General features: G+C 43.7%; 1 protein-coding gene across 1 annotated transcript; it reads right to left on the bottom strand.

The window, feature by feature from the left end:
* Positions 1 to 91: 91 nt before the first annotated feature.
* PLEKHS1 (pleckstrin homology domain containing S1) lies at positions 92 to 19,460 on the bottom strand. Its single transcript, XM_065407319.1, has 13 exons — positions 19,430 to 19,460; positions 16,988 to 17,076; positions 16,780 to 16,886; positions 14,969 to 15,103; positions 13,028 to 13,103; positions 12,405 to 12,515; positions 11,476 to 11,586; positions 7,304 to 7,414; positions 6,864 to 6,967; positions 5,323 to 5,532; positions 4,432 to 4,533; positions 1,543 to 1,678; positions 92 to 160 (listed from the first exon to the last, which is right to left on the bottom strand). The coding sequence occupies exons 1-13, from the start codon at positions 19,458 to 19,460 to the stop codon at positions 92 to 94; spliced, it is 1,392 nt and encodes a 463-aa protein (XP_065263391.1).
* Between the last annotated feature and the right edge of the window lie 8,400 nt (positions 19,461 to 27,860).

Below are 27,860 nucleotides of genomic sequence, written 5' to 3'. Positions count from 1 at the left end.
TTCTTTGAGCACAGTGAATTACATTACTGATAGGGTGAGAAGAAACAACCTCTTTTGTGTCAATAGGTGCCATTAAAATGGTGGCACTTACCTAGGAACATGAGCATCCTTTAATATGGAAAATGTCTGAATCTGGGATCCGACGGACAGTAAGTTTCACCTTTAAAAAAACAAACCAAAATGCACACACACACACAAGGGTCACCTTGTTATAGCTCAGTAAATCCACATCTGATAAAATATCACTGCTCCCCCCAGCCTCCCTCCCCCCAACCCCCACCTAAATACCCTCATCTATTAACCGTGTTATTTGTATTGTCTCTTGGTATCTGAGACAGGCTTTCTATTGCTCAGGCTACACTGGCATTGGGTGACCTCAGCAGATCCAAACATAAAGGTGCCCGTAGGGGGGACGGAGATCACGAGTGTCAAGAGTGCCCAGCTGAGAGTAGGGTGACCAGAGGTCCTGATTTTATAGGGACAGTCCCAATATTTGGGGCTTTGTCTTATATAGGCGCCTATTACCCCCCACCCCCGTCCTGGTTTTTCACACTTGCTGTCTGGTCACCCTAGCTGAGAGAAATGTAGCTCTCCACATGGGACCCAACGCTATGTACTGTGAGGGCCTACTCAGACTTCCAGCCCTGTACCAGAAGGTGATGAGTGTTGAACAGGGAGTTACGCCCAGTGGTTAGAGAAGGGGAGTCAAGACTCCTAGGTTCTCTTCCCAACATTCTGAGAGTGAGTAAAAACATCCTATGGATTGAACACTTCAAGCAACCTCCTACATACACAATAAACAGGTATTTCCTTAACCCGAGAAGCCAACAGCCTAAAGGCTTGAAACCAAAAGATACTGAGCACCTGTAACATCCATTGACTGACTGCATGAGATTTATAGCTGCTCAGCATCTCAAGAATCACCGTGTGGACACTCTGGCCCTTCCATTCCATGGGAGTCTGGCGTGTTATTGCAAATCGGTACAGAGTGGGATTTTGGTGTTGATGCTACTGATGATTTCCTCCTATGCCTGGAGCTAAGACAGCACTGCTGTGTCATGCATTTGGATCTCTTCCTGGCCAGAGTCACAACCTTTGGAATCCTGCCCCAGGCTAATCCCCCAGTCATATGATGGTGATCAGTATCCATTTAGATATTGCTTGGGGGCAAGAGATGTAAGGGAACACGGCTAGTCTCAGCTACTCTCCATAGTTCCTCAGGACAAGAGTGAGCTCCTGAAACTTTGAGGCTTGGATTGGCAGAAGCCCTTGTGAGATCATAATCAGAGAACCATAGAATATCAGGGTTGGAAGGGACCTCAGGAGGTCATCTAGTCCAACCCCCTGCTCAAAGCAGGACCAATCCCCAACTAAATCATCCCAGCCAGGGCTTTGTCAAGCCTGACCTTAAAAACCTCTAAGGAAGGAGATTCCACCACCTCCCTAGGTAACCCATTCCAGTGCTGATCTGACCCCCAAAGCTATGATCTGACCGCCAAAGCTATGTCTCTTCTTCCCTGACCAATCACCATTGGGGCTTACCTCCTTTCTCATGGACCTGCTGACAAACAAGGAAACCTCATCAATGCTTTGTGTGCGCAGGTCATTCACAGCCACTATGTGATCCCCGTGGTGAAATATACAGCCTAAGCGGTAGGGACCCTTCCAATACGAGACACTAGAGAGGCGGAAGAAGAGACAAAGAGCATGAATGGGATTGTTTGGGCCCACTGTCCAAACACAAATGACAGGTCTGTTTCACTCCAGCTGTGCTGCCTGGCCCTGCACAAAATAGGAAGCGGTAGACAGATTAAAAGGGATAATTGCTTTTTGGTCTGATTCTTGGTTTTAAACAAACTGCTTCATCCATTCCAACCAGTACTTCCAAAGGGGATCTGATTACAGGTCATGCAGCACTGTCATCCCTTAATCTAACAGGTCTGGGTTGGGGAGGGTCACCAGGCAGTGAGGGGATTTACCCTGTTTGGTTCTGTACAGTGTGGGGACAAACACTCTGCTGATGTAACTACACTGCCTCTGATGCACAGAAGTTAGCCCTTCATTTACCTGAGTGGCTCTTTCCAGGCCAAATTTGCGGTCCAGACTGAACTAAAACTCGGGCATCTGAACAGCAGGATCAGAGCTTTGTGGCTGCCCCTGTAAAGGGATGCATCAAAACTCTGCCTCCAACTACCCCAGTGACAATTTCAGTAGACTCCCTTAGAATCCTTCAGCTGGCCTCTCTTTGCTGCTGATCTCTCCTGGCTTCTCCTGGAGGATTAGCAGCCTGGGAGCCCACTGACCCCTCGATCTGATGCTCTGTTCCAAAACTGTTGCCAGCTGAAACCAGCCAAATCCTTTCAGTATGAAATCCCTCTAGGGTTGCCCTGGGTGTTTAGCTCCAGATCCAAGTTTTGCAGCTGGGCCCCATCTCGGATTCTTTTGTGGTGTTTCCTGCTCTCGCTGATAGGGGCTGAAAAAGCTATTTCCTCCAGACCCGCAGTGCCGCTGATAAGTGTGGTACATCAAAGCCGCGGCGAGAGCCAGTCCTACCGCTGAGCAGCAGTGAAAGAGCAAGAGGCGGCACAGCAGGGGGCAAGGATGAGACACTGAACTAATCTTCCACGCAGTCTGTCCTTTACCCCTCTCCTCTTTCCTTTCTCCTACTTTATTGATACTGAAGATCTAGGGAGAGGACTGACTTCCACACTGCCTACTTACACTGCTCCGCTGCTGGGAGAACTGATACCCTCCAGCCCCCAACATCCAAGAGTGACAATGTCTGGCTGCTGGATGGACTATTCCCAGTGCTGAAAATGGTTAGCAAATCCCTGGCGGCCAGCAGGTCTATGCTGGGACTCCCACTCAGGTCAGCCTGTCTGAAACAACTCAGTAGCACTTTGCACTTACAGTCTGCATTTAACCCGAAGCTCTCTGCCGACGCTTCTTATTTAAACCACACCACAGCCATGTGAGATAGTTTGCTCATCTGTGCATAGTAATATTAACCTGCGGTGCAGAGAGCTGAAGTGATTTGCTTTAAGACCCAGAGCGAACCAGCGATTCATCTGGGAGTAGAATCCAAGAGTCCTGCCTCCTAGGCCCTTGCTCCAAATACGAGCCCATAATCTTTTTGATGCTTTGAACAATCAAAGCACACTCCCCCCCCCCCCCCCCCAAAGATTATCACATCTTCGCACAAAACCGCCTCTTGATTAGTGGTAGCCTGGGGTCAGAATCGGACACTTAGTGCATGCCACTGAATTTTCCTGGGTTGCAGCTTCCCCATTCATAATATGTGGATGATAACGTGTCCAACTGTACAAAATGCTGGGAGATTTTTGGTAGAAAAGCCTTATTTATTGGTATTTAACCAGTTTAAAAGACACACTCCCTCTGGCCATATGGACTCATAGATTTTAAGGACCGAACGGACCATGGTGATAAACTAGTCTGACCTCCTGCACATCACAGGCTACAGAATCTCACCTACCCCCCTCCTGTAACAGACCTGTAACCTCTGGCTGAGTTACTGAAGTCCTCAAATCATGGTTTAAATACTTCAGTTTACAGAGAATCCACCATTTACTCTAGTTTAAACCAGCAAGTGACCTACAGAGGAAGGTGAAAACCCTCAAGGGTCTCTGCCAATCTGACTCAGGGGAAAATTCCTTCCTGGCCCCAAATATGGCAATGAGTTAGACCCTGAACACATGGGCAAGATCCACAAGCCAGATACCTGGGAAAAAATTCTCTGTAGTAAGTCAGAGTCTGCCTCATCTTCAGACATTGGGGATTTTTGCTGCTAGCAGTTGCAGATGGGCCACATGCCATTGTAGGCAATCTCATCATACTATCTCCTCAGTCTTGAAACTAGTCAATTTTTTTTTGCCTAATCTGCTCCCCTTGGAAGTCTGTTCCAGAACGTCATTCCTCTGATGGTTAGAAACCTTCATCTAATTTCAAGCCTACACTTGTTGATGGCCAGTTTATATCCATTTGTTCTTGTGTTAGCTTTGGCACTTAACTTAAATAACTCCACTCCCTCTCTGGTATTTATCCCTCTGATGTATTTATAGAGAGCGATCATATCTCCCCTCAGCCTTCTTTTGGTTAGGCTAAACAAGCCAAGCTCCTTGAGTCTCCTCTTGTAAGGTAGGTTTTCCATTCCTCTGACCCTCCTAGTAGCCTTTCTCTGCCCTTGTTCCACTGACAGTCACATAAACACAAGTCAATTTACCATATGCATGAAGGACAACTGACAATTATGCCATTCATGCTGATATTAGAAGAATAGCCTTTTAGGCTAATGCTTTCCCAATGGTTACTACACCCTGCCTGACACACAAGAACTACCTAGCTCTTATATAGTGTTTGACAGGCATTTACATCTGGACAAGTACCCACCACCATAAGAGTTAAAGGCCCTACCATATTTGTCCTGCTGCTTCAATAAGCGTTAGATTACTGGTGACATCAGCATGAGGGATGCAAATATCCACCTCTTGTAGTTGGCTGTCATCTGTGACTTTACTGTAAGAGAGGATGTTGTAGACAAGTCAGACTCTACCAATCAGACAACTGAAGCACATACTCACTAATGATAGGAAGTAGAGTTCATTATTGTTTCCTACAATCTGTCCTTCAGGGCATTATCCAGCCTGCTGTTAAATATTGCAGGTGCTGGATTTGCCAGCATTTCTCTTGGAGAACATTCTGCTCCATCAGATCTCACCATTAAGAAGCTTGCCCAAGGTCTAGATGATGGGGAAGCTGTGGCCATTTTTTATTTCTAACACAGTAACCACCTTTCTGCTTGGATGAGATAGGTTAAAATAGGGGGTTTAATAGGCAGACTCTTCTGGCCCTGATCCTGAAAGGCATTTAAATGCTTAACTCCCATTGATTTCAATGCTTAAACACCTTCTAATGCTTTTACTGCTGTTTTGTGCTAGAAATCACACTCTTCACTATCTTGCAAGAGACAAGGAAGTAGATAGAAAACTTCTAATTGTGCATATTAAAAAATAAATACACCACTAGTAAACTCTTTCCAAACACGATCAGGGCCTTAATCCCCTTTCTCATCCCAAAACAGACCTTAAAGAGCAACAGCACCTATTCTTAAAGGTGTTATGCGGTGTGTTTGGTTTTGATCTGGCCATCGCAAATTCAAAGCTCACAATTCTTACATTCATCCATTTCTGGTTTGTGTGATATTGATTAGAACAAGGAAGAATGCTGCTATCTCAAAGATCCGGGTCTAATAGAATCCTCTTTAAAAGTAATTACATTACATATTTCAGCCCAAAACATCCTTACTTGATTATTATAGATAACTGAACGACTGATAGTGACGATATATTTGGCTTTCTCTCCTGGGTTAGCTGCTTATTAGTACTGCTTTGCGTGAGCTGTTGTTGGTTTCCATCTGCCTCGCAGTTTCTTAAATCTATGCTATTTTCTTGACTTCTGGGAAGGGTCAGGAATTCATCACTTCTGCATGTGGGCTGGGGTTTCTCTTCAGGCAACCTAATGAATAAGAATGCTAATAAAAAATGCACTGGGTTGGCATGTCAAGTCACGGTTACTCTTGTTGTGTTTGAAGTTGTGTCAAATAGATGTCAGTGAGGCAAAGAATAACAAGTTCTTGTAGTGAATCGAATGGCCAAAATTACAGCTAAATCAACTAAACTGGCCTCCTAAAAATGGAACATAAAAACCAAAACACTTACAATATTGAAAGAATATTTATTAAAAATAAAAACCATTCCAAGCAACATGGTTTAACAAGGAAAAGGAGTATAGATTGTTGGCACTGCAATATACTGGCTTGTGTGAGAATGCATAATTGACCTCTACTGGATAGAATGTGTCAGACCTGCTCAAATGCTTGTCAGATTATTTGTTGCGCCTTCTAGTGGCTGGAGGCCCGAAAAGAGGTGTAATTAGTACCAACAGTTAATGGAGAGATCCTTTAACTCAAATGGGACAGTCTTGTGACTTGGAGTGCAAGGTCTTGAGTTCTATTCCCAGTTCCACATATAACATTAATATAACGTGCAATTAAATAATATTGTAATGAACTGGTGTATATGTGCATGAGTACGTACTACTGTCTTCCATTGGCTAGAATCAGAATTGTTCATCTGTGTGTCACAAGTATTAATGACTAACAGCCAATGGAAATTCTCCTATAACTCAAGAGTTAGGAGAATAATATTTTGGAACTGGAGGATCTGACTTCTTTGCTGTTGTCACTGCAAGTTCTTAGTAGCCACTCTCTGGTGCATAGTGAAAGCTGTGAAGTTTCTATGTGACCATGGATTCATACTCTGCACTTCTGTACTGTCTTTCATGTGACAATACTGATGCATATTGCAAACATCAAGCCATAGAGCACATCTATAAAGTAAGTAGTATTAGACCTGTTTTATAGGTAGGAAAATTGAGGTACAGAGAGGGGACTTGTCTAAGATTACCCAGCGAGATAGTGGCATACCAGGAAACAGTTCTTTCTTAACAACTACGCAACACTGCCTGCTCTAATGAGTGTCTGGCTTGGGTGTCTGTGAATGTACGTGGCTGCAGATGTTACATTGTTTAGCCCAGAAAAAACATCAGTCAACTTCTTACAGAGCCACATTTTATTCTGTGTAAGCCTGTCAGGATGTCCTAATGGATGAATTTGTGAAATGACCTTGAATTTCACTGTGGTAAACTCCCCCCATAGCCCCAGAAAGGCCTCTCCCAAACAGCCTGCGCTCTGTAGATTTCCTCATATAGACAGCAGGAATGCAGCTCTGGCTGTATCGTTACATTGCATTGATTTTTTTTAAATACTAAAAGAAAGTGCTACCTACAGAGGTTTCATCGACACGTACAACTTCCTGCTGAGAGGATCCTCATTCTCCATTGGGTTGTGTGATTGAACTGGGGGATCAGACTTTGATAGCTCACTTTCCAGCTGTTGAAAACGAAAAACAACATGGGAGGTAAACATTTTCTCTCTACATCCACCAAGGAGTCCCCTTGGCTTCTTTATGTAGTGTCCATTTGTGCTGTATTGTGCTAATGCAGCTCAGCCAAACCTCAATTAACCAAAATACCCAGCTAATCCAAGTTTAGATGCATTCTTTCCCAAACCAGTGTGCACTACGTTATTCTTCTCTCCCATTGTAATTTCCTGCTTGCCAATGATTTGGGAGTTTGGTACTCGAGCAACCTTGCTACGATTGGGTTTGGACAACTGAATATTCTCTTGGAGCAGGATCAACAGAGAAACCTACCTGATGTGGCTTACCTGTGCTAGAACACTGCTTGGAGAAGCATAATATTCTTCCCCCTCCTCTCCGGTGTTCTCATCTGAGTCCAACAGCAGCTGACTTATGCTGGTCTTTTCAGAATTGTTATTCTGTATTTAAAAAAAAAAAGCTTCCATGTTTAATAGGACATTACATTCTCTACATCTGACACCTTCTTTCCATTTACTTGGAAAAATCCATTGGGAAGGGTTGTGGGAAGATTTGCTCTTCAAAGGCAGAAATAATATCACCATACATCTGACTTCTAAACAAGGCTTCTGTCTTTGTGCTCAGTTATACACTCAATCAGCTGCATGTGCAAAGGTGTGAGTATTAACATCATTTACTGTAGATATCTAAATAGCTGATTCGTGGATGCAATGTTTGTACCTGCCATTGACTGCAGATGCAAAAATAGCTGCTGTGTTCAAAAATCAGGTCCAATGGTCAAAAATTTACACATGATGTTGTGTCACTTGTGCACACCAGGGTCCAAATCCTCAAAGTTATTCAGATGCTTAACGCCCTTGACAACAATCTTTGAGGATCTGTATCAGGGTTCTTTGCTACAGACCCAGTCCTGATGTCCTCACTTAAACAAACCCCCTCATTGAAATCTAGAACTGGCTGGAAAATGTCAACTTTTTTCAATGAAAAGGAGAAATTATTCATTTTTGATCCCCACTATTAAAAGCAATGGGAGTCTTGTCTGAATAAAGAGTGAATTATTGGCTAGACAGCAGTTTGAGCTATTGACTTGCAAAGTTCAGTGGGCTGGAAGCTATGCCTGACTATCTGAGAGTAGAAATTGAGCCCAGTATATGCTGGGTGTTTTGCTTTACCCTCAGTAAGAGCTAGCACAGAATGGTCCTTCATAAAGACCAGGAGTATTTGACAAGTCTTGGAAGAACAAGTCACTTCTTCAAGCTAAATTTGCCATTCTTTCGTTCCCTCTCACTCATTGATTTGATTGTCCTGCAGAGTATAATTAGTATTTAGCTTCTTCTCAGTAAACCTCTCCATGCCATGTTTGATGCATTCCTTCTTTATCTCTCTCTTACTTCTTCCATGGCAATAAATTTTAAAGCTACTAAATGTGCCACTGAATATATTATTGTTTTCAAGATAAAGTAAACTAATTACCCTCTTTCTTACAGGGAAAAGGAGGAGACTGGCATTGAATAGAAATGAGGAATGACCAATCGATTTTTTGTGTGCCTTGTGGGTAGTCACTGATTACAAAACAAAGGGTGGCACTTATTGGAGCCTAGACTCAACACAGGTCCAAGAATGTTCCCATAAAAGCCAATGGGAGCAAAGATGGGACTCTATGCTCCTGATCCAAGGTTCACTGAAGTCAGTGGAGACAGATGCCCCCTTGACTTCAGTGGACTTTCAATGAGGCCCTACATGAACAAGATGTCTAAGGGCTTGATTCTGTAGGGTGTTGAACATTCCCGTGAGATGCTGAGGTCTCTCAGCTCCTGCTGACTTCAGTGAGAGTTGAGTGCTTGTCACTAGAGCTGGCTGGGAATTTTTCAACTAACTGTTTTTTTCGTCAAATGCTGATTTGTCAAACCTGAAAGTCATGCAAAATGGGTCATTTTTGACCAATTTCTGAGTTCAAAATATTTTTTGGAAAAAAAAAACAACAGTTTTGAAACTGTCAGTTGTATTTTTGACATTTTTTAAGTGAAAAATTCCATTTTTTTTGGTTCAAAACAACTTTTTGTTTCAAAATTTAAGCTAATTATAGTTTAACTCTTTTTTAAAAACCATCACAAAATGGAACATTTTAAAAAAAGTCTAAATGAAACAGTTTGATTGAGCTAAACAGAATCTTCTGGGGATCGTTGATTCATGAAAAATTAAGGTGGTTCTTTTTTTTTTTTTTTTTTTTACTTTTTGCCCTGATTTGGAATGGGAATCTCTTTTGAAATCTCAAATTTTTCTGGGATGGGAAAACTATTTCCTTCCTAGCTCTACTCCTTCCAGGTTTGAGCCCTAAATTACACCAACACATGCATATCTAAATTCTCTCTTGCGAAACAAATGGAATAATCTTATTTGGCATTATCACAGATTCAGGACAAAAATGGAATGCAGAGGATATACTGCAGCAGTGCTGGATTTCAAAAGGCATTTGATATAGGCCCTGATTCAGCCACATGCTTAAGCACACGCCTAACTTTAAGCACTTGAGTAGTGTCATTTAACTTCAGTGAGAGTATTCTTAAAGCTGGGCATGACTTGAATACAGTACCTTGTTGAATCCAGACCATAGTGGCACATCATAAAACTAGGAAGAAATTGGATAAGTACCACACAGATTAAAAATAGCATAAAGAGGGATGTGAAACTGGCTGAATAGTGATCTGTGGGGAATTGTTACTGTTAGTGTTCCCCCACCTGGAGTGCCTATCAGGAGTTCTGCCAAGAATATAAGCCCTTTGGGAGTCCTTTTCATTATGTGTGTGTGCAGTGCCTAGTACAGTAAGGCACCCATCCTGAGTGGGGCCTTTAGCTGCTACTGCAATACAAGTAATAAAATCTTAATAAATAGCTTAATACAAGGAGTTAGTAGCGGGGAGTGGGAGTCAGGACCCGGGTTCCTTTTAACATATTCATTATTTAGAGTATGTAAATTCAACTTGGAATTAGTTGTCATGGGAACCAGAGGGACAACAAAGATATGGGTCCCTGGCCTCAAAGTGTGGAGTGACTTGGATAGATTAGGGACTAGAGCCTGCAACCCCTCACTCAGGTGAATGAGTCCTTACACAAGTAGACTCATTCATGTCTATTTGTGAGAGTCAGGATTAATTACCCGAGGAAGAATTTGCATGATCGAGGCCTACAATAGTGAGTCACTAGTAATTCAATGCAATCTAATACCAGTAAATGTAGAGTCATACCTCTAGAAAAGGAAATAAACACAAAGGTACAAGCCAGGAGACGGCTGTCCAAGTAGCAATACATGCAGGAATGATCTGGAGCTGATAATATTGTACTAAGAAATTTATTCTCTCTTATTAGCTGTTGGGCAAGGCTATAAATTGTACTTTCCTCATAGTCTCGAACAGAAAACAGAGCTCCCTGCCATACTCCCCCAATCCAAACTGAAGGCCATGTGAAGTCCCTGTGCGCCCCACCCCTCCCGTCCACAGTCAGTCAGCCCAGAACTGGCATCCGCAGCAGAAAGGGACTTCTGCGCTGCCTGCTGCACAACATGGGCACAGCATTTGGCTCCAAGGCAATACAAACCTGAGAAGGATTAGCAGGTAAAAGAGAAGCGGGTGAGCCAGAGGTCTGGTCTACACACAAAATAGCACCGGTTTAATGAGTGGTGTAATTTTAATCTGATTTAGTTAAACTGGTGCCACTGTCTGTGTAAACACTCCTATTTTAAGCCTGGCTGAAATCAGTTACAGGTGTAAACTAAGCCATGCTAACCCTAAACCAGGTTTATGCTGATTCAAGATTATTCATTCAGGGCTGGGCACCCAGTTTAACTAAAGAGGTTTTGAATCAATTTGAGTTAAACCAGTGCAATTTTTGTGTGTAGACAACCCCTGAGAGATGCTAGAAAGACGATTCAGGAAGAACATGGGCACAGTCTACAAATACGTTAGCAAGGACAGAGCCTCGGCTTGTGTAAATTGTTGTAGCTCCATTGAAGTCAATGGAGCTGGGACAACTTGCCCCCACTGTGAGGGAAATCTCAGTCATGCTCTCAGAAGGGGAAGGAGCAACTGTTAGAGCTACACAAGAAATAATTACAGCCAGTTAGAAAAGGTTAACAGTTGGAGTCAGTTAGACTTGCTAGGGAGGTGGTTGAGTCACCGTTCATACAGATATTCAGGGTAGATGAGGCTTGACAATAAAGCTAGGTCTACACTGCAGCTTAAATCACCTCCCTGAGTGACAGAAGTTACACTGACATAAGGCTGGCGTGGACAGCGTTACGTTGGCGGGAGAGCTTCTCCCACTGACATAGCTACCACTGCTCGCGGGGGCTGGCCAATGGGAGAGCTCTCTCCTGTTGGCTCAGAGCAGTTACATGAGAGAACTTACAGTGGCACAGTAAACTCTCTAGTGCCCTACATTAATGAGCATTCCTGCAACATTTACATATATAAGAGGCGTTCCAGGCCCCGCTAGCTATGCTCACCAGACTTGGAAGAAGAGGTGTTGGTAAACTGTGGCGAGGCCGCTGTTCAGGGAGACCACGAGAGCCAGGATCTGAGTGAGGCCTTTTCTTGTCGTCTGCGGGATCTTCCACCTGCACATCAAAGGAAAAACATTAACAACCTGGGCAGAAGTATTGCAGGTGTTTTATTGGCATGGTCGGTTGGTAACAGAGCACAGTCTGTGTTATGCTCCCTCCAGACCATTGTTACGCTCCCTGTTTGTGTGGTACTTTGTGACTATACTAAGCACTGCTTTCCCGGCTGCTCTTCATTTACTTTCTCTAGACAAATCTACAGGCACACCAGGAAAGCAGCAGTACTTTTTTCCGTTCTATTTAAATATTGAGGGGGGAGGGGGATTGACAAAGGACAGTTAGGTGCCCAACTCCCATAGGAAGTCAATGGAAGTCAGACACCTACCTCCCATTTGTGCCTTTGATTATCTCTTCAGACCTTAAATCCTACAATCAGGAATTTCACCGGTGGCAGCAGCGGAAGCATCCTGCACTTGGCTTTGGTAAGATGTGTCAACCCTGATGTGCAGGGACCTCCTTTAGGGATGGGAGGGTCGTTCAGTCTCCAAGCCCATCATCCTTGGCCCATTTGCTGAAATGGCCAGTGAGGTTTCCAGCTGAGGCCATCACCATCCAAAACCCCCACCTTTCTTAAATGCATATAGGCCAGGAAACAAACCTGACAGCGTGAGCCTTTTACAGGAATTCTCTCACATTTGAGCCTCAACATCTACTTTCCAATCCCAAGAGAAAGCAAAATGTTCCTGTCCCTCCACTGGCCTGAGTGCATGCTGCCCCGAGCTCAGGAGAACTTCCTTTTCATGGAGAGGTTCAATTCTACAAATCAACTATCACATGTAGCCCTAGCAGCAGAATCATTAGCAACAGCCCCTTACTTCACCGCAGACTCTCGGAATCTCCTCGTGGGTGCTCAAAACTGTTTCATCGAAGGCTGGTGGCGAAGAGAGGGACCGACCTTTGCTTCTCTGAGCTGAAGGATTCTGGTTCTAGGAATTCAGTGACAGCAGTATGAGGACCGATGGGTCCTTGGACAAAAGTCTGCTCTAAGAAGCCCATGTGGTTCCCAATGATGCAGAATTTTAGCTCCAAGGCTCAAGAAATGAGAATTAGGGATACATTGTCATTCTGTGAGATGACGGGTGAAATTCACCCCTGCACAAGGCCCATGTACTCTTTAAGTCCTGTGCACTTTACTTCTACAAGTACATGTTTCCTAATGAACAAGAGATTCTTTAATGTTTAAGTGGGTCTTAAGTGGTGAGCAGGCATTGTGCGGGTCCTCTGCACAGGGGTAGATTTCACCGTAAAGGAATCTCTTTTTCATGACGAAACTGGTGTTATAGGGAAAGTGCACTTAATATACTTAGGGTCTATACCAGCAAATATCAATGTATAGATTCCCTCTCTTCATAAGTTACTAATGAAATTACAAACCGCTCTCTTTAAAGAGGCTGATTTGTGCATTTAACAGCTGACTTTTTTTGCACTATAACATCACCTGAGCAGAGCATCCATCTTCTTTTGCCTCCATGTGGGCTGAAGATAGGGAAGTGAACCAGTCCTCAACTTGTTCCCTGTGGGTTGGAATGACGCAAGGAAAAGTCCATTATTATCATGCACAAGAAAAAATAAATGGTGCATCTGTGTCTTCCTAATGGCCTAACCCTACATCCACTGACGTCAATGGGAGTCTTTCCATTGACTACGGTGGGCCTTGGATCAGGCCCCAAAAAGGCCAAGCAGGGAAAAGCTGTCTCTTCCTTACAACGCTAGAGCCCTGCCTTAGGGGAGTTCACTCTGCTGTAGTGCGGTGGCCTTAGGGAATTGTAGGAGTGTGGCCAGCAGATTAAACAACTATGCAGTCCCACTGGCCAAAACGTCCCCTGATAGATGGGTGCTGTGAGGAGGCTTCTGTTTCTGTAGCCCATTCAAAACCAAGTTTGGGCTATGCATAGGCGCATATGATGAAGGGATAGCTCAGTGGTTTGTGCATTGGCTTGCTAAACCAGCGTTATGAGTTCAATCCTTCAGGGGGCAACTTAGGGATCTAGGGCAAAATCAGTACTTGGCTCGGGGGGAAGGATAGCTCAATGGTTTGAGCATTGGCCTGTTAAACGCAGGGTTATGAGTTCAATCCTTGAGGGGGCCACTTAGGGATCTGGGGCAAAATTGGTACTTGGTCCTGCTAGTGAAGGCAGGTGGCTGGACTTGATGACCTTTCAAGGTCCCTTCCAGTTCTAGGAGATAGGATATCTCCATTAAAAAATAAAAAAAAATTACACAGAGCATTGGCTAATAAAGGCCAGTGAGATTACACAGCGGAAAGATGGTCTCTAAAAGCTCATGTGTGGAGAATTCCTGTGAGGTGCTTCTCAGGCTCCACACCATGTGATTCACAGGAATGCACAGCAGTCCATAGAAGATGGCCTGTGACTTTCAGAAATACGTTTAAACAGGCAGACAGAAAAGACTAACATATGGTCGCATTGTAAGACAACTAAGAAGGAGATGCTGCATTTTGTTCACAAGTAGGACTAATTTGATGGGCTCTGGAACTTTTCCCACTAGATGACTTAAGGGAACAATGCACTGTGTGAATGCATGCTTGAATGATAACTAGGTATTTGGCGTTTTTTCTCTTTGGGCTCAGGTATGTTCTTCCTGCTTCGGTTAGGAGTACAGTGTACATCCTGCAGTACTTACTTTGATGAAAAACACTCTCATTGACACAGCTGCAGGAGGGGAAGAAAAGGGAGAAAAGCTGGGGCAAAGCAGCTGGGAGCCCCTCTACAAAGCATGCTCTCTCCTGACCAAATTTCTATTGGCTGTTGACGCAGCATTAATTCCTGTTCTTTAAGAACATAAGAACGGCCATACTGGGTCAGACCAAAGGTCCATCTAGCCCAGTTCCTGTCTTCCGACAGTGGCCAATGCCAGGTGCCCTAGAGGGAATGAACAGAACAGGGAATCATCAAGTGATCCATCCCCTGTCGCCCATTCCCAGCTTCTGGCAAACAGAGGCTAGGGACACCATCCCTGCCTATCCTGGCTAATAGCCATTGATGGACCTATCCTCCATGAATTTATCTAGTTCTTTTTTGAACCATGTTATAGTCTTGGCCTTCACAACATCCTCTGGCAAAGAATTCCACAGGTTCTTTCTCTGTTTTCCACCTGTGGAGTGGTAGTAGGTTCTAGGTGCAGTGGGGACATGTGCGGGAGCCAGGCAGCTAGGGGTTAACCCCTGATTCATTCCCCTACAGTCTATTCTCCCTCTGGACTGTAGACGATGATCCTGCCCTATTTCCCCCAGGGCAGGTGTGTCCCCTACAGTTGATTCCCTATGAGCAGGGCTAAGAATTTCTTTCCCCATGGATCCCAAGAGCCACTTGTTTTGGTGGCTATGCCCTCTGCCATCTCCCCTCCTCGCCACGAGTACCTGTCCTTCCCAATGAGGTAGTAATCCCTGCTCTCTGTGTTGATGGATAGCACTTCCTCAGGGTGGCATTTGAACATCTTCCTTACTGCTGTCATCTTCTCATAATTACTTATGCCAATCTCAATATTTGAAATCCTGTTGGACATGCATATGAAACATTTACTTATATAAGGCTTATCCCATACATTCATGCACACTGTGAAATGATCATCCATAAAAGCCATGAGGATCAAGGACTTGCTAGATCATTTCTGTGCTATTGCTTAAATAACTCTTCCTCTGAGATTAATTAATCATGTTTACTACAGTGGTACCTCAGGGCCGGCCAAGAATGGGGCCCCATTGTGGTAGGCACTGTTGTAATGATTACAGCATTTTTTGAGACACAGCCAACATTAATAATAGAGCTGGTTGAGAAATGTAAGGCCTTTCCACAGAAAGGTTACACAAAAGTCAATAAATACATAAAATAAAAATGTGCTGAGTTTTCAATGGAAAAACTCCCAAAATGTTTATTTTTTGAAAATGGAAAAAATTCAATTTTTTGACCCTGAAACTACTTCTTCCTTCCTTCCTTCCTTCCTTCCTTCCTTCCTTCCTTTTTTTTTTTTTTTTAAATCAGAAAATTTTAAAAGAAACAAAAAATATTTATCAACTGGAGGGGAAAAAGGCTATTTTTATATTCTTAAAAGAAAAAACAACAACCCCACAGCTTTCTGGGTGGCATTAGACTGTTACATAATTAAAAATAACACTTTTGATTCAGCCAGCTGGAAAGTTTTCAGTCATAAAGAATTCCTTAAAGAGAACTGCACTGTTTGCTTTCTGATAATGGAAGAAGCACAACAGAAATATGAGGACTATGGGGGAGGGAGAAGGGCCCATCCAAAGTTCTTTGAAGCCAATGTAAAGACTCTTGTGCACTTCAGTGGGCTTTGGATCAGGCCCAAGGTGCAGAAAACATTGGACAAGCCTTATTGTTTCTGGGCCCGATCCTGCATTTCTTATATATCCCAAACACCCAGGGCTAGAGTGTGATCGTTTCTTGTACATGCAGCCCAAGGGCCGGGGTGAGTGCCCAATGAACCTCCCAACCTTTCCGTAGCCCGCCCAAAGAACTGTGCCCAGCGCTGTGCAGTGCCTAATCTCTTTGTGCAGTGCCATGGTCGCATGCTATCTCAGTGCTGGTGGGAAGAGGCAGGGCAGCCTGTGCCATCCCCCATATAATCCCTCCCTGAGCCCCCCACAAGGGGCCACTGCCTAATTGACAAAATTAGGCCTTGCTAGGACTAGGTAGGTATCTGGAGTGCACAAGGAGAGTGGGATCAGGCCTACAGTGTGTATTCAGCTGAAATGCACCAGCCTCGGGCCAGTTTCTGAAAGCCCTCCCAAAGCTGAAGAGATCCTTCCATGTAAAGTCCCAATGTGGAGAAAGGTGCTAGTCAACATCAGTGTGGCAGAATCCCTTTGCATGTAGGAGTACTTGGTGTTGTTCTTGGAGAAGATAAGGGACCTATGACTGTAGGTAATAGAAGCCTTTGTTTTAGCGGTGTGTGCAGCTGATACAATACCAGGATCCTTTACACAGCCGTAGCTTGGTTTTTGTATATATAAATCCTATTAAGTCTATCAAATAATACAACACTCTTAAGCCCTTCCAAAGCCTACTGAAGTCAGTGGGAGTCTTTCCATTGACTTGCAAGGACTATGGATCAGACCCTAAATCAGCAGCAAAAGGTGAAATCTGTGATCTCATTTCAGACTGCTGAAGTGTGGTTTAAGAGAAAAAGTGATGAACTTCAGATACCTACTGGTCAATTGCAATGAAACCCTTTATCTTTTGGCCTTTAAGGTACTTCAGGGTGTAGCATCTCTCGCTAGACTTGCACAAGGTGAAACCTCGCTTTTTCCAAGAACTCTGCAGAAAGGAAAGTTTGCCTCGATAAACCTCAGAACAGCAGAAATAACAGAGGTTTGTTAAGGGATTGCTGGAGGATGACTAATTTGGGTTTACTGTACCTGTGTAGTGAAAAGCTGAGGCGGTGGGGATTTGATAAAGTCAGCGTGCTTGCAGACTTCATCCTCCTGAAAAAATGTGACTTGATTTCCTACCAGACAAAGAGAAATGAATGGCACCATCACTCAATTTGTTGTTCGTTAATCTCCTACATGGGCCTGCTTGCAAAGTGCTGCTGAGCACTGGGCTTCCGTGCTTAAGAGGCCATGAAACCTGGTCGGTGAGAAGACAAGCACAAATAACGGCTATAAAACGCAGGGTCCGACCACATTCCCATTTCTGTTGATTTTATTGCTGCCGACTGCCCCAAAATTGTAAACACAGGGTAGTGATTACGGATAATGTATTGCATTGAGGAGGTGCAAGGGTCTGTGTTAGGTCTGGTCTAATTTAATTTCTTCATCAGTGATTTGAAAGAGGGAGTAAATAGCACACTAATGAAATTTGCAGATGGCATTTAATTTGGAAGAGTGACAAACACCAGAGAGGACAGAAAATACTTTGGTGCAAGGCAGGATCTAACAAGAGGAGCAACGTGGACAGAAAGTAAAATGGGGAAAACGCAAGCTAATGCTTCTGGGCAAAACAAATCCAAATGCATAGACTCATGACCCAGCACGGCGTGGCAAGCTAGCTCAGTTTGTGATCACTGGGTGGAATTGACTAATCAAAAGCTAACTCCTTCCTATTGAATGTGATTTGCAATTCCTCAAAATAGATAAGCAAGTTCTAGTCTTAACTCTTTATAACCTGGAAACCAGTCTTTAAGATGTAGATTTATTTTTAAGGTGCCCAAGGACTATGTGGAGGCAGCTGGAGAGCCTATAAAGGTCATGCCTTCACCCACAGCAAACCCCATCTTGGACCTATCTAAATATATATATATATATTGTGACAGACCCAGACCAGTGGGGTACAGGAGTCTGGTAGAGGGCAAATATACTGGTCACTGGATGAGTAGTTTTCTGTTCCCTGAGTGACCAGAGAAGGGGCTGCACTAGAGTAATCAGGAACCTGCTAGAACCAGTTAAGGCAGGCAGGCTAATTAGGACACCTGGAGCCAATTAAGAAGACGCTGCTAGAATCAATTAAGGCAGGCTAATCAGGGCACCTGGGTTTTAAAAGGAGCTCACTTCAGTTTGTGGTGTGAGTGTGAGGAGCTGGGAGCAAGAGGTGCAAGGAGCTGAGAGGACTGAGGAGCACAAGCGTTATCAGACACCAGGAGGAAGGTCCTGTGGTGAGAATAAGGAAGGTGTTTGGAGGAGGCCATGGGGCAGTAGCCCAGGGAGTTGTCGTGTCATGCAGCTGTTACAGGAGGCACTATAGACAGCTGCATTCCACAGGGCCCTGGGCTGGAACCCAGAGTAGAGGGCGGGCCCGGGTTCCCCCCAAACCTCCCAATTGACCTGGACTGTGGGTTCTTCCAGAGGGGAAGGTCTCTGGGCTGTTCCCCAACCCACATGGTGAATCTCTGAGGCAAGAAAATCCGCCAATAAGCGCAGTACTCACCAAGATAGAGGAGGAACTTTGTCACAATATATATAAACACGCGCACACACACTGAAGTCACGGGGAGTTTTGCCAATGGGAGTTTTGCCTTAAGAAAAGCCATGAATGTCTTGGAACTACTGAACATGTCTCCTACTTGTTTGGTTTAGTTCCTTTACACTAGTGGTCCCCAAACTGGGGGGCATGGAGGAATGTTTGGGGGAGGGGTCCAGGCCAGTCCCCAGGAGGGCGAGGCGGGAGTGCCCCTGGGCCTTGCTCTGCCCCAGCTCTGCTCCGGCCCCAGCCCCAGCCATGGCCCCAGCCCTGCTCCTGCACCCGGCTGCTGACCCTGACCATGGCCCGGCAGTGGCTCCGTGGCCCGGCAGCAACTCCACTCCCGCACCCGGCCCTTGGCCCAGCCGTGGCTTCAGTCTCAGCCTTGGTCCCTGGCCCCCAACCACGGCTGCAGTTCTGGCCCGAGCCCCGACCAGAGCCCCAGCTAGCGACTGCAGTTCTCGGAGGGGGGGAGGGAGTGAGGTGGGCGCAGACAGAGGTAAGGGGGTGCAACATAAACAGTTTGGGGACCACTGCTTTACACTGTATCCATCTCAAACTCAGTCCAAACCAAGTCTGACAGGGATGGGGAAAGATGCTGTTTTTTAGGGGAGAAGGCTGCATCGGGGCATGTGGTTACTGGGAGAAGCCACGGAGGGGTGGAATTATGGCATTAACATATGGTATATGCCAATTTAACCTCTCAGTTTTTTGTATGCTGCATTCCTTTCCTGTGTGTTCAATGTTGTCCGTTGAAATGTCTTTAGGAAAGAGACTTGCCTCATTCCATCTCTGTGAGATGCCTAGCACCTCATTGGTGGGGATGTTACATAACTGTAATAATTTGAAAGCTGGAGCAAATAATTTTCATTTGACAAATCTCAGTAGATTCTAATTCGTACCTGTGGAGTTTTTTGTAGATTTGAAAGCCATTCCGATTGCTTCAACCTGGAAAATCAAAACAAGCAGAAATTTAGGGCTAGATTCTTTCACCTTGACACGAGCCGAGCAGTGCCTTTGTTGGCAAGGATCCCCACTGGCAGAATCTAGCACTTAATAAAGAAAACACTTCACAAACTTTCCCGAAAATGATCACAAGTCTCTTTTTATATAGACCAACGGGATTCGCTTGCCACCAAGGAAACCTGCCCAAAGAGCTTAACTTTCTGTCCCTTTCACAAATAAACAGCAACTGTAACCATGAAACGTTTATTATGAGTATTTGTTTTTCAGTGTGATTGGCACTGAAAAACAGAATGACTTTCAATGGGAGTTAAGAAGATCTGGGCCCATGACACACCACAAAGGTAGGTATGTATTTTATAGACTGGGTATTTGAAGGAGAACATCTGTTCTCAGTTATCTTGGTATAAATAAGTTTTTAGGAGGACCAGACCTACATCAGAATCCTAATGTGGAGCTGAACCCGGAAGAAGTTTGGTGGTAGGAAGTGATTTTAGATGAATACTCCATTTGCTGTATTTTTGTTGTTGCTTTAGGTATCTTGCCTTTCAACACTTTTATCCCACTAAGAACTCCGTTTCTGCATCATCACAATCACAGCTTTGTCTTCCAGCTATACTTTGCCTTCCTATTTCTTTGCAGTTTGGGTTGAGAGCAACGAACTTGTGCCAACTGGTTACTTTGTTGTGTGTATGTCACCATCCTCCATGTGCTGGATGCCTTTGCATTATGTTACAATTAATCATAGAATATCAGGGTTGGGAGGGACCTCAGGAGGTCATCTAGTCCATCTAGTCCTGGTTTGAGCAGGTCATCCCTGCTCAAACCAGGACCAATCCCCAACTAAATCATCCCAGCCAGGGCTTTGCCAAGCCTGCCCTTAAAAACTCCTAAGGAAGGAGATTCCACCACCTCCCTAGGTAACCCATTCCAGTGCTTCACCACTCTCCCAGTGAAAGTTTTTCCTAATATCCAACCTAAACCTCCCCCACTGCAACTTGAGACCATTACTCCTTGTTCTGTCATCTGCTACTGCTGAGAACAGCCTAGATCCATCCTCTTTGGAACCCCCTTTCAGGTAGTTGAAAGCAGCTATCAAATCCCCCCTCATTCTTCTCTTCTGCAGACTAAACAATCCCAGTTCCCTCAGCCTCTCCTCATAAGTCATGTGCTCCAGCCCCCTAATCATTTTTGTTGCCCTCCGCTGGACTTTTTCCAATTTTTCCACATCCTTGTAGTGTGCGGCTCAAAACTGGACACAGTACTCCAGATGACAGGGCCGGCTTTAGGCCGATTCAGCCGATTCGGCTGAATTGGGCAACGCGCTAAGAGGGCCCCGCGCCGCAGCTCTCCACCCCGCCCCCAGCTCACTTCCCCCTCCTCCCCTCCCCTGAACGCTCCGCCCCCTGCTCCTCCCCCTCCCCTGCTTCCCGCGAATCAGAGGTTCACGGGAAGTCTGAAAAGAAGCAGGGGCGGGCAGGCAGCACCAGGTAAGCTGGGGTGGTGGGGGGCGCGAGAAGGGCTCCGGGGAGGCGCGGCCCAGTCCGGCCCCGGTTCTGGCTGAGCGCGCCGGCCCCCGCGGCTCCGGCTCGGGTCTGGCCCGGCCCGGCCCCCGCGGCGCAGCGTGGCTCGGGTCTGGCCCGGCCCGGCCCCCACGGCTCGGCTCGGCTCCGGACGCCGAGCGGCTCTGGGCCGGACCCAAGCCCGGCGACCCCGGCCGGAGCGCGGCTCGATTCCTGGGGGTGGGGCTTGCCGCAAGCCCCACCCCCAGGAATCGGGCCCCGCTCTTGCTAAAGCCGGCCCTGCCAGATGAGGTCTCACCAATGCCGAATAGAGAGTTAATGATCACTTCCCTCGATCTGTTGGCAATGCTCCTACTTATACAGCCCAAAATGCCGTTAGCCTTCTTGGCAACAAGGGCACACTGTTGACTCATATCCAGCTTCTCATCCACTGTACCCCTTAGGTCCTTTTCTGCAGAACTGCTGCCTAGCCACTCAGTCCCTAGTCTGTAGCAGTGTATGGGAGTGCAAGTACTTCCACATTTATTGGAAAAACAAATCTGGTCTCTTTCATTTGTTTACCTTTTGTAGGTGACACGCTCAGTTAGATACCGTTTGGTTCTTTCACTTGGGAAGCAGTTCTCAATAGCCCTAAAAAGATCCACTGTTACTTGTAAATTCAGATCTGCTTCTCATAACAACTTTGATTTGACCTCAGTTATAGCACCAATAACTAATTAATCTGCCACATGTAGTTGCAATCCTTCCCCTTGCCAGGAAAATCGGTAAGTGTTGCAATTTCCTCCTCTAATGCTCAGCCAGGTTCCCTTCCAGACTGAGGGATTCAGGTGGCTTCTTTTGCTCCAATTTTATCAGACACTGTGTGACAGAGACGTGGGTGGTAAGAGATTGTTCTTTATTTTCTGGCCTCAGTCTCCTGCCATTAACTTTTTGGGTGACCCCAACCATTCCCTTGTCCCAGATCGAAGCAGTTAACTCAAGTGGCTGCTGTTTCAGATGGGCAGACAACCCACTGCAAACCTAGTGTCATTACAGACCTCGATAGAGAATTTGTACTTTTTTTCTTTTCTTTTTGGAAACGTGTTTTTTGCCTTGTGAGAGGGGGCTTTGTAGTTAAATGCTATGGCAGAATATCTGTTATCAAATTTACTGAATATGATTTTCATCCATTGCCCTTTAAAACTACAAATACAAATGTTGGAGCATTGGAAAAAAAAAAAAAAAAGGTGTAGCCACTTGCATTCTACCTCTTCGTTTTAATATTACTTTGACGCCCCTTTTGTTTCAATGGATGGCTCAGGAAAGCTCTTTAAAACCTGATTAACAAAGTCTTCAGAACTCGCAAATGCTATAACATTCATAAAAGCAACATTCCATGAGTTTACAAAGGGAGCGGAAAAAAAGACTCGTCTAAATTTGAGGAAAGGTCAAGATACGTCAGTAGAAAGACAAAAGAAACTAAATTACAATAGGGCTCTTAGTAATCCACATTATCTCAATTGATATTTTGTAAATCACAGTTTAATCATTGAGTTTAATCATTTTCTTTAAATGGGGGGGGGGGAAGGACCTTTTTTAAACAGAGAAGATCTCATTCAGGATAGACAATGGCAATTTCATGATTCTACTTCCTCAGGCTTTTGTATTAAGAGATTTGATTTCTTTCAGCCTTTAAAAATGCAAATTAAGTCCTGCAAATGAATTAAGATGGAGGTTAATCTTAAACTTCAAACATAACCCTGTGAAAGACAAACAAGCTGTATTAGTACTTACAGGCAACAGATGTCTACTGTGTAGATGATCTTAGAAACATGCACCTTTATATGTTCACAGATCCACTGTACTGGTCTCCCAACCACACTGTTCTGTGTTGCTGCCCTGCACTGCTACTACCTACTTATACCAGTCAGCTAAACACAAACAATGTGAAATATGACCCACAAGGAAATTCCCAAGCTTCCACGGTATGGCACATTTTACCAGAGCAGGTTAGTTGAATGACAAATTGTTCAAAAAGGGGAAATCCAGGAGAGTAATATACATTAATTAAAAAAAAAAACATGCTTGATTTAGCCATAAATGTCTCCCAGCCAAGAGAAAAACAATGACAATCTTGTTTCAGCTTTCCCGTTGGTCCATATTTTAGCTCAGCACGAGCCTGACATTTTGCTTACTCTATCATTCTTTGTAGATGATATTTTACAATCCAGCAAACATTTAGGAGTCTGAAATTATAATTTAGAACTGAATGTACAGCCCTTGAAAGATAGGGCAGCCTTCCCCACACTACCCTGTCAATGCACTTCCAGCCTGGTATGGAGACACTACCTTAGAGGTGTCCCATGCCTGTTCATTGGCTTCTCTGTTGAGATATCCAATAGGGGTGCTAGTTGTAATGAGTTTAGTCACTCTGATACTTGCCCACTTAGAACCAGGTTGTCCAACAACCCATGTCACATAGGTCACCAAAAGGCCTGTTAAATGGAATATCTCTACCAAAATGCTCTCTGGCTCGTTACGACTCAGCCATCCAGTCAAAGATATTGTGTCAGATTCTTTTCTCCTGATTGGTTACTTTGCACTGTTCAGACAGAGTGAAGGAGCTAGAATGTGAACATAGGTGGTCAGCTTAGAATTCCCCTGGTGGGAGACTATTTGTGTTTGTAGAAATCATTCAAAAAGAATATTTGCAGAAATAATTTCAAGTAATACTCCATCTACACACAGAAATTGGTCCCTATACTTGGAACAGTTTTTTTCCTATAAGTCAAGAAGCCTCTCTCTCTTTCTTCAAATTCCTCCACAAAACCCTTTTGTTTTGGATAACTTTCCAAAGTCGACCTCCTCTCTGGCATTATCTGCACACACTGTAGGTTTGATCTTTGATCTGTATATTGTATTTGCTGGAATTGGAGTGAAAGATGATTGGGGCTGAGCCTTTGTCTTTTTCTTTCTTTCTAAAGCAGCACCTACACTTGCTATGCTTGCTAATGCTATGGAGGCGGGAGACACAAGTACCGAATAGAGCAGACAGGATAGTAACAAACCTCCCACACAGAAGCATACATGCAGCCCCTGAAATATCACAAGAAATATACATGAAGGGGTTTTCAGAGGAGTGTAACACAAAGATTTTAATTCAGGAAATTGTCCCATCTCCTGTCCAAAAAATTGTCTCTGGGTTTCCTCTCAAACCTGGGTTTCCCCTAGAGGAAGATACCAAGTTCTTACAGAAAAATGTCCAGTCCTTCTTTAAAGGGGGTGGGGGAAATAAAGCTATTAATGTGTTTATAGTATGGTTTGAAGCAAAGGCATTGACTTCAATGACCTTTGGATCAGGGCCTAAATGAGAGAGGAATTTGGTTGCATCATCCTTTTCCAGCACACACTTGGATTAGCAGCAAAGCCGTCTCACTAATGTTGAGAGTGCCAGGTTAACAGTTCTGGGAGAGAACAGAGGAGTGATTCAACCCCTCTCAGAACAGCACAGCTAGGTCGCTTTCGTCCTTAGATGAACAGCTGCCATTTCCTCTACTCACCAGGAATTCCCAAACTGTCCTCTAACTTCAGATCACTCTGTTGGCAAAGTATGGCTAGCAGATTTAGTTGCTCTCATATGGAACCAGCTGATGCAGAATCCTCACCCAACCTAACTCCAAACTGGCCTTCCTCACCAGCCCCACACGGGTTGGTCTGGAGACCAACTCCACAGCATGTTGGGGATGCACAAAGGGTAGTAAAAAGGGCCTTGCACATCCCTCCTCATCACAAGGTAATTTTACCCCAGTAACTAATATTGCTTGAAATAAGTTTGCCACAGTTGTTCTCTTTTATTTAAATATAATTTTCTACCACTCTTAACCAAGAGCACGACTGGAGCAGAAGAGAGAACTGCTGCTTAAAAGGATGTTAAGTAAAAGTATTACAATTCTCAGCATCATTTTAAAAGCTTTAAATCTTCAAAGCTAGCCGTGTCTCTTGGTGCCTTTTTGTAGTTCCCAAGGGCATATGCAGAAGAAAGGGAGGAGGGATAGCTTAGTGGTTTGAGCATTGGCCTGCTAAACCCAGGGCTGTGAGTTCAATCCTTGAGGGGGCCAGTTGGGGATTGGCCGTGCTTTGAGCAGAGTTGCTTGTAGAGGTTTCACAGCATTTTGTGGCTCTGCACCCATAGTTTATCCAATTCAGGAGCCTTTGAGACAGCAGAACATTTTTAGGGGAACTTTACTCTATAGGCAGGCGAAATCCCAGTAAACCAGCTACTAACAAGCCATGATGAGCGTGAAAAACTCTGGAAAAATAAATACTGTTTCTCTTGATCAAACAGAGGCAAGTCCCTAGTGTCAGGAAGCTAGGTAATGGGATTTAAATAGAAACGCTTGCCAACTAGTTCCATAAAATGATTAATTCAACTTTTAGCTGGATTAATCACCAGGTTATGAAACTGGTTTGTCTGCTGAGTAAAGGCCAGACCTTCAGTTGGTGTAAATGAGAATAATTCTATAGGAGTAACTTGAGCTATGCTGTTTTATTCCAACTGAGGATCTGGCCCATGAAATCAAAACCATGGAGAGCAGCCAACTCTTCCAAAAATACTTCCATGGCATGGCTGAAAAGCTCATGTAGGCAAGGGCATAAAGGACCCATCATTTCTTCTGAACAGAGCTTTTGGATGCATTTAGGTTGCATTCTGCATTACCACCTGAAATGACACTCAAGTAGATGTTCGCAGGAAATTTAAATTCTTTATTGATCAAGTTTTCCATAAAATATTTATTTATGAAATTCACAGACATGTAGATTTGATTTAAGAAAAAGTGCCTCATTTTGTCACAACAGTAAGAAAATATATTTAAACTTACAAATTTGGTAATTTGGCACTAATATGTATATTTTTAGAAGTTTTCAAGGAACCCTTCTGTACATTTTGATTAGGAAAAGGAAGAATACTTCACCCATTACTAGTTAAGTGAACAACTGGTTAGCCTCACATTTTTGGGATAGCTACTGAATATTCATGAGAGATCATATTAAAGAGGAACTCCAGCATTTGCTAGCTCAGATCCAAAGGAAAAAAAGAAAGACAGCACAGTAGTTAAAGGCTGTTCTGCTACCTGATTAATGTTTACCTTGCTATGCAGTACTTTCAGTGTGTGCATAATGGAACAAACAGACAAACTCAACCTAAATAATCACACTTATTACTGAAGAATGTCATTGTTTCTAGTCAACAATAAAATTATGTTTTAAAATAAAACCTACTAATTGATTTTGTTGATTTTTAAAACTATTTCTGAACAAGACACTTTCTAATCTGAATAACCTGCAAGCAAAAATCAGTAATTTCACTGTTTCAGGTTGCTTTTACATTTTATATGTAGTTTGCAAAGTAAAAATCTACTTGTGTGATAAGAAAATTGGATGAAAATCTTTGCCACATTAACATTACATTTCTATTTAGCAAACTCTCTATAGATGTTCTCTTTATTTACCTGCCTTGTTTTTGACTTATAACTAAGTAAATTTTAGAGCACTGTAAACCAAGGATATCTGTCACTATTCTTTATTTTTCTTAGAGAAAGAGGTTTATGTATGAGATCAGAAACCCCACCCCAACTATGGGTTAGATTTTTAAGGACACAAACCATAATAAGAAGTGATGTATAATGGTGCTGCTCTAGGAAGATTTCGGGAAGGAGCTGTTGTTATGGGAGAAGTAATTTAAAGGGAAGATTCACAGAATTTATTTTGCTAGTATTTAATGTAGAAGTTTTACATACTGCTTTCCATAATTGTTTAACTTCTCTGGACTGACAAAACAATTTTTTTGGTATAACTGTTGAGTTATGATGCATCTTCACTATCCAGTTATTTAGCATTGAACAGAATGCAAGAAAGGTAACCACAAGTCAAGAGAAATAACTATTACTCAGCAAGAATCTGAATGTTGATACACTGCAGTTTTTCCATCTTGGAAAAAGATATAGCTCAAGTATTTCCTAAGTTTTACAAAAACACTTTTTTTTTTTAAAGGAGGTAGAATTGGAAGATTTGCAAAAAGACACTTTTATATACAATCACCAGATTTCTAATGGAAGCAAGCTAGAAAGGGACACTGCCAACTTATTTAGATCCAACTCAGACTAATTTTGAGCTGCTAGAGGAAACTGTTCTCTGGATTTTAAATATCAATGTCTGTAAATCCACCATTTAATTAATGAGAGATTAAGAAGCAAAAATAAATAATCATCCACAAAATTTGCATTAGTCACACCCCAATGCAAGCTGTACTCTCCCTATGCTGCCTTCTAACTGCTAACTAACATTGGTTCCTAGAACTATGTATAATTGTACAGCTCTTCTTAAACATGAAGAAATAAGTAGAAAGGCTTCCACCTTTTTAGTGATGCAGTACTAGAAACAATGTAAAGTAAAAAATATCAGCAATCAAAGGGAAGGGACAAAATTAGATAGAAAAAAAGATTTGTTTTCCAAAACTTCTGAGATGGGGGGGGGGGGAATCAAACTATAGAAAATGAAACAAAAATTGAAAAAAGTTACCAGAGAGGAGTCAACAGCATCCAGTTGAGTGTACAGAGCAAGTAATATGGAAAACAGCTTCCAGTCTTTCTCTGCTGCTAAGTATGGAGGATGAGATCCTCAGTTACTGTAAATCGGTATAGCTATATATATGAAAATGGAGTTATGGACTTTACATCAGCTGAAGGTCTGGTCCAGAGTTGCTTTTACATCCTATAAAACCTTGATTAGGGCTCAGCAATCAGATACATCACCTTTTCCAAATATAAGAAGCCAGTACAAATCTGTATCTGCTATTACATGAGATATG

This window comes from Emys orbicularis, chromosome 7 (assembly GCF_028017835.1).
Source record: "Emys orbicularis isolate rEmyOrb1 chromosome 7, rEmyOrb1.hap1, whole genome shotgun sequence".
In the NCBI taxonomy this organism is placed as follows: domain Eukaryota; kingdom Metazoa; phylum Chordata; order Testudines; family Emydidae; genus Emys; species Emys orbicularis.
The sequence above is the reverse complement of the archived record's forward strand: the minus strand, read 5'-3'. Positions and strand labels throughout refer to the sequence as shown.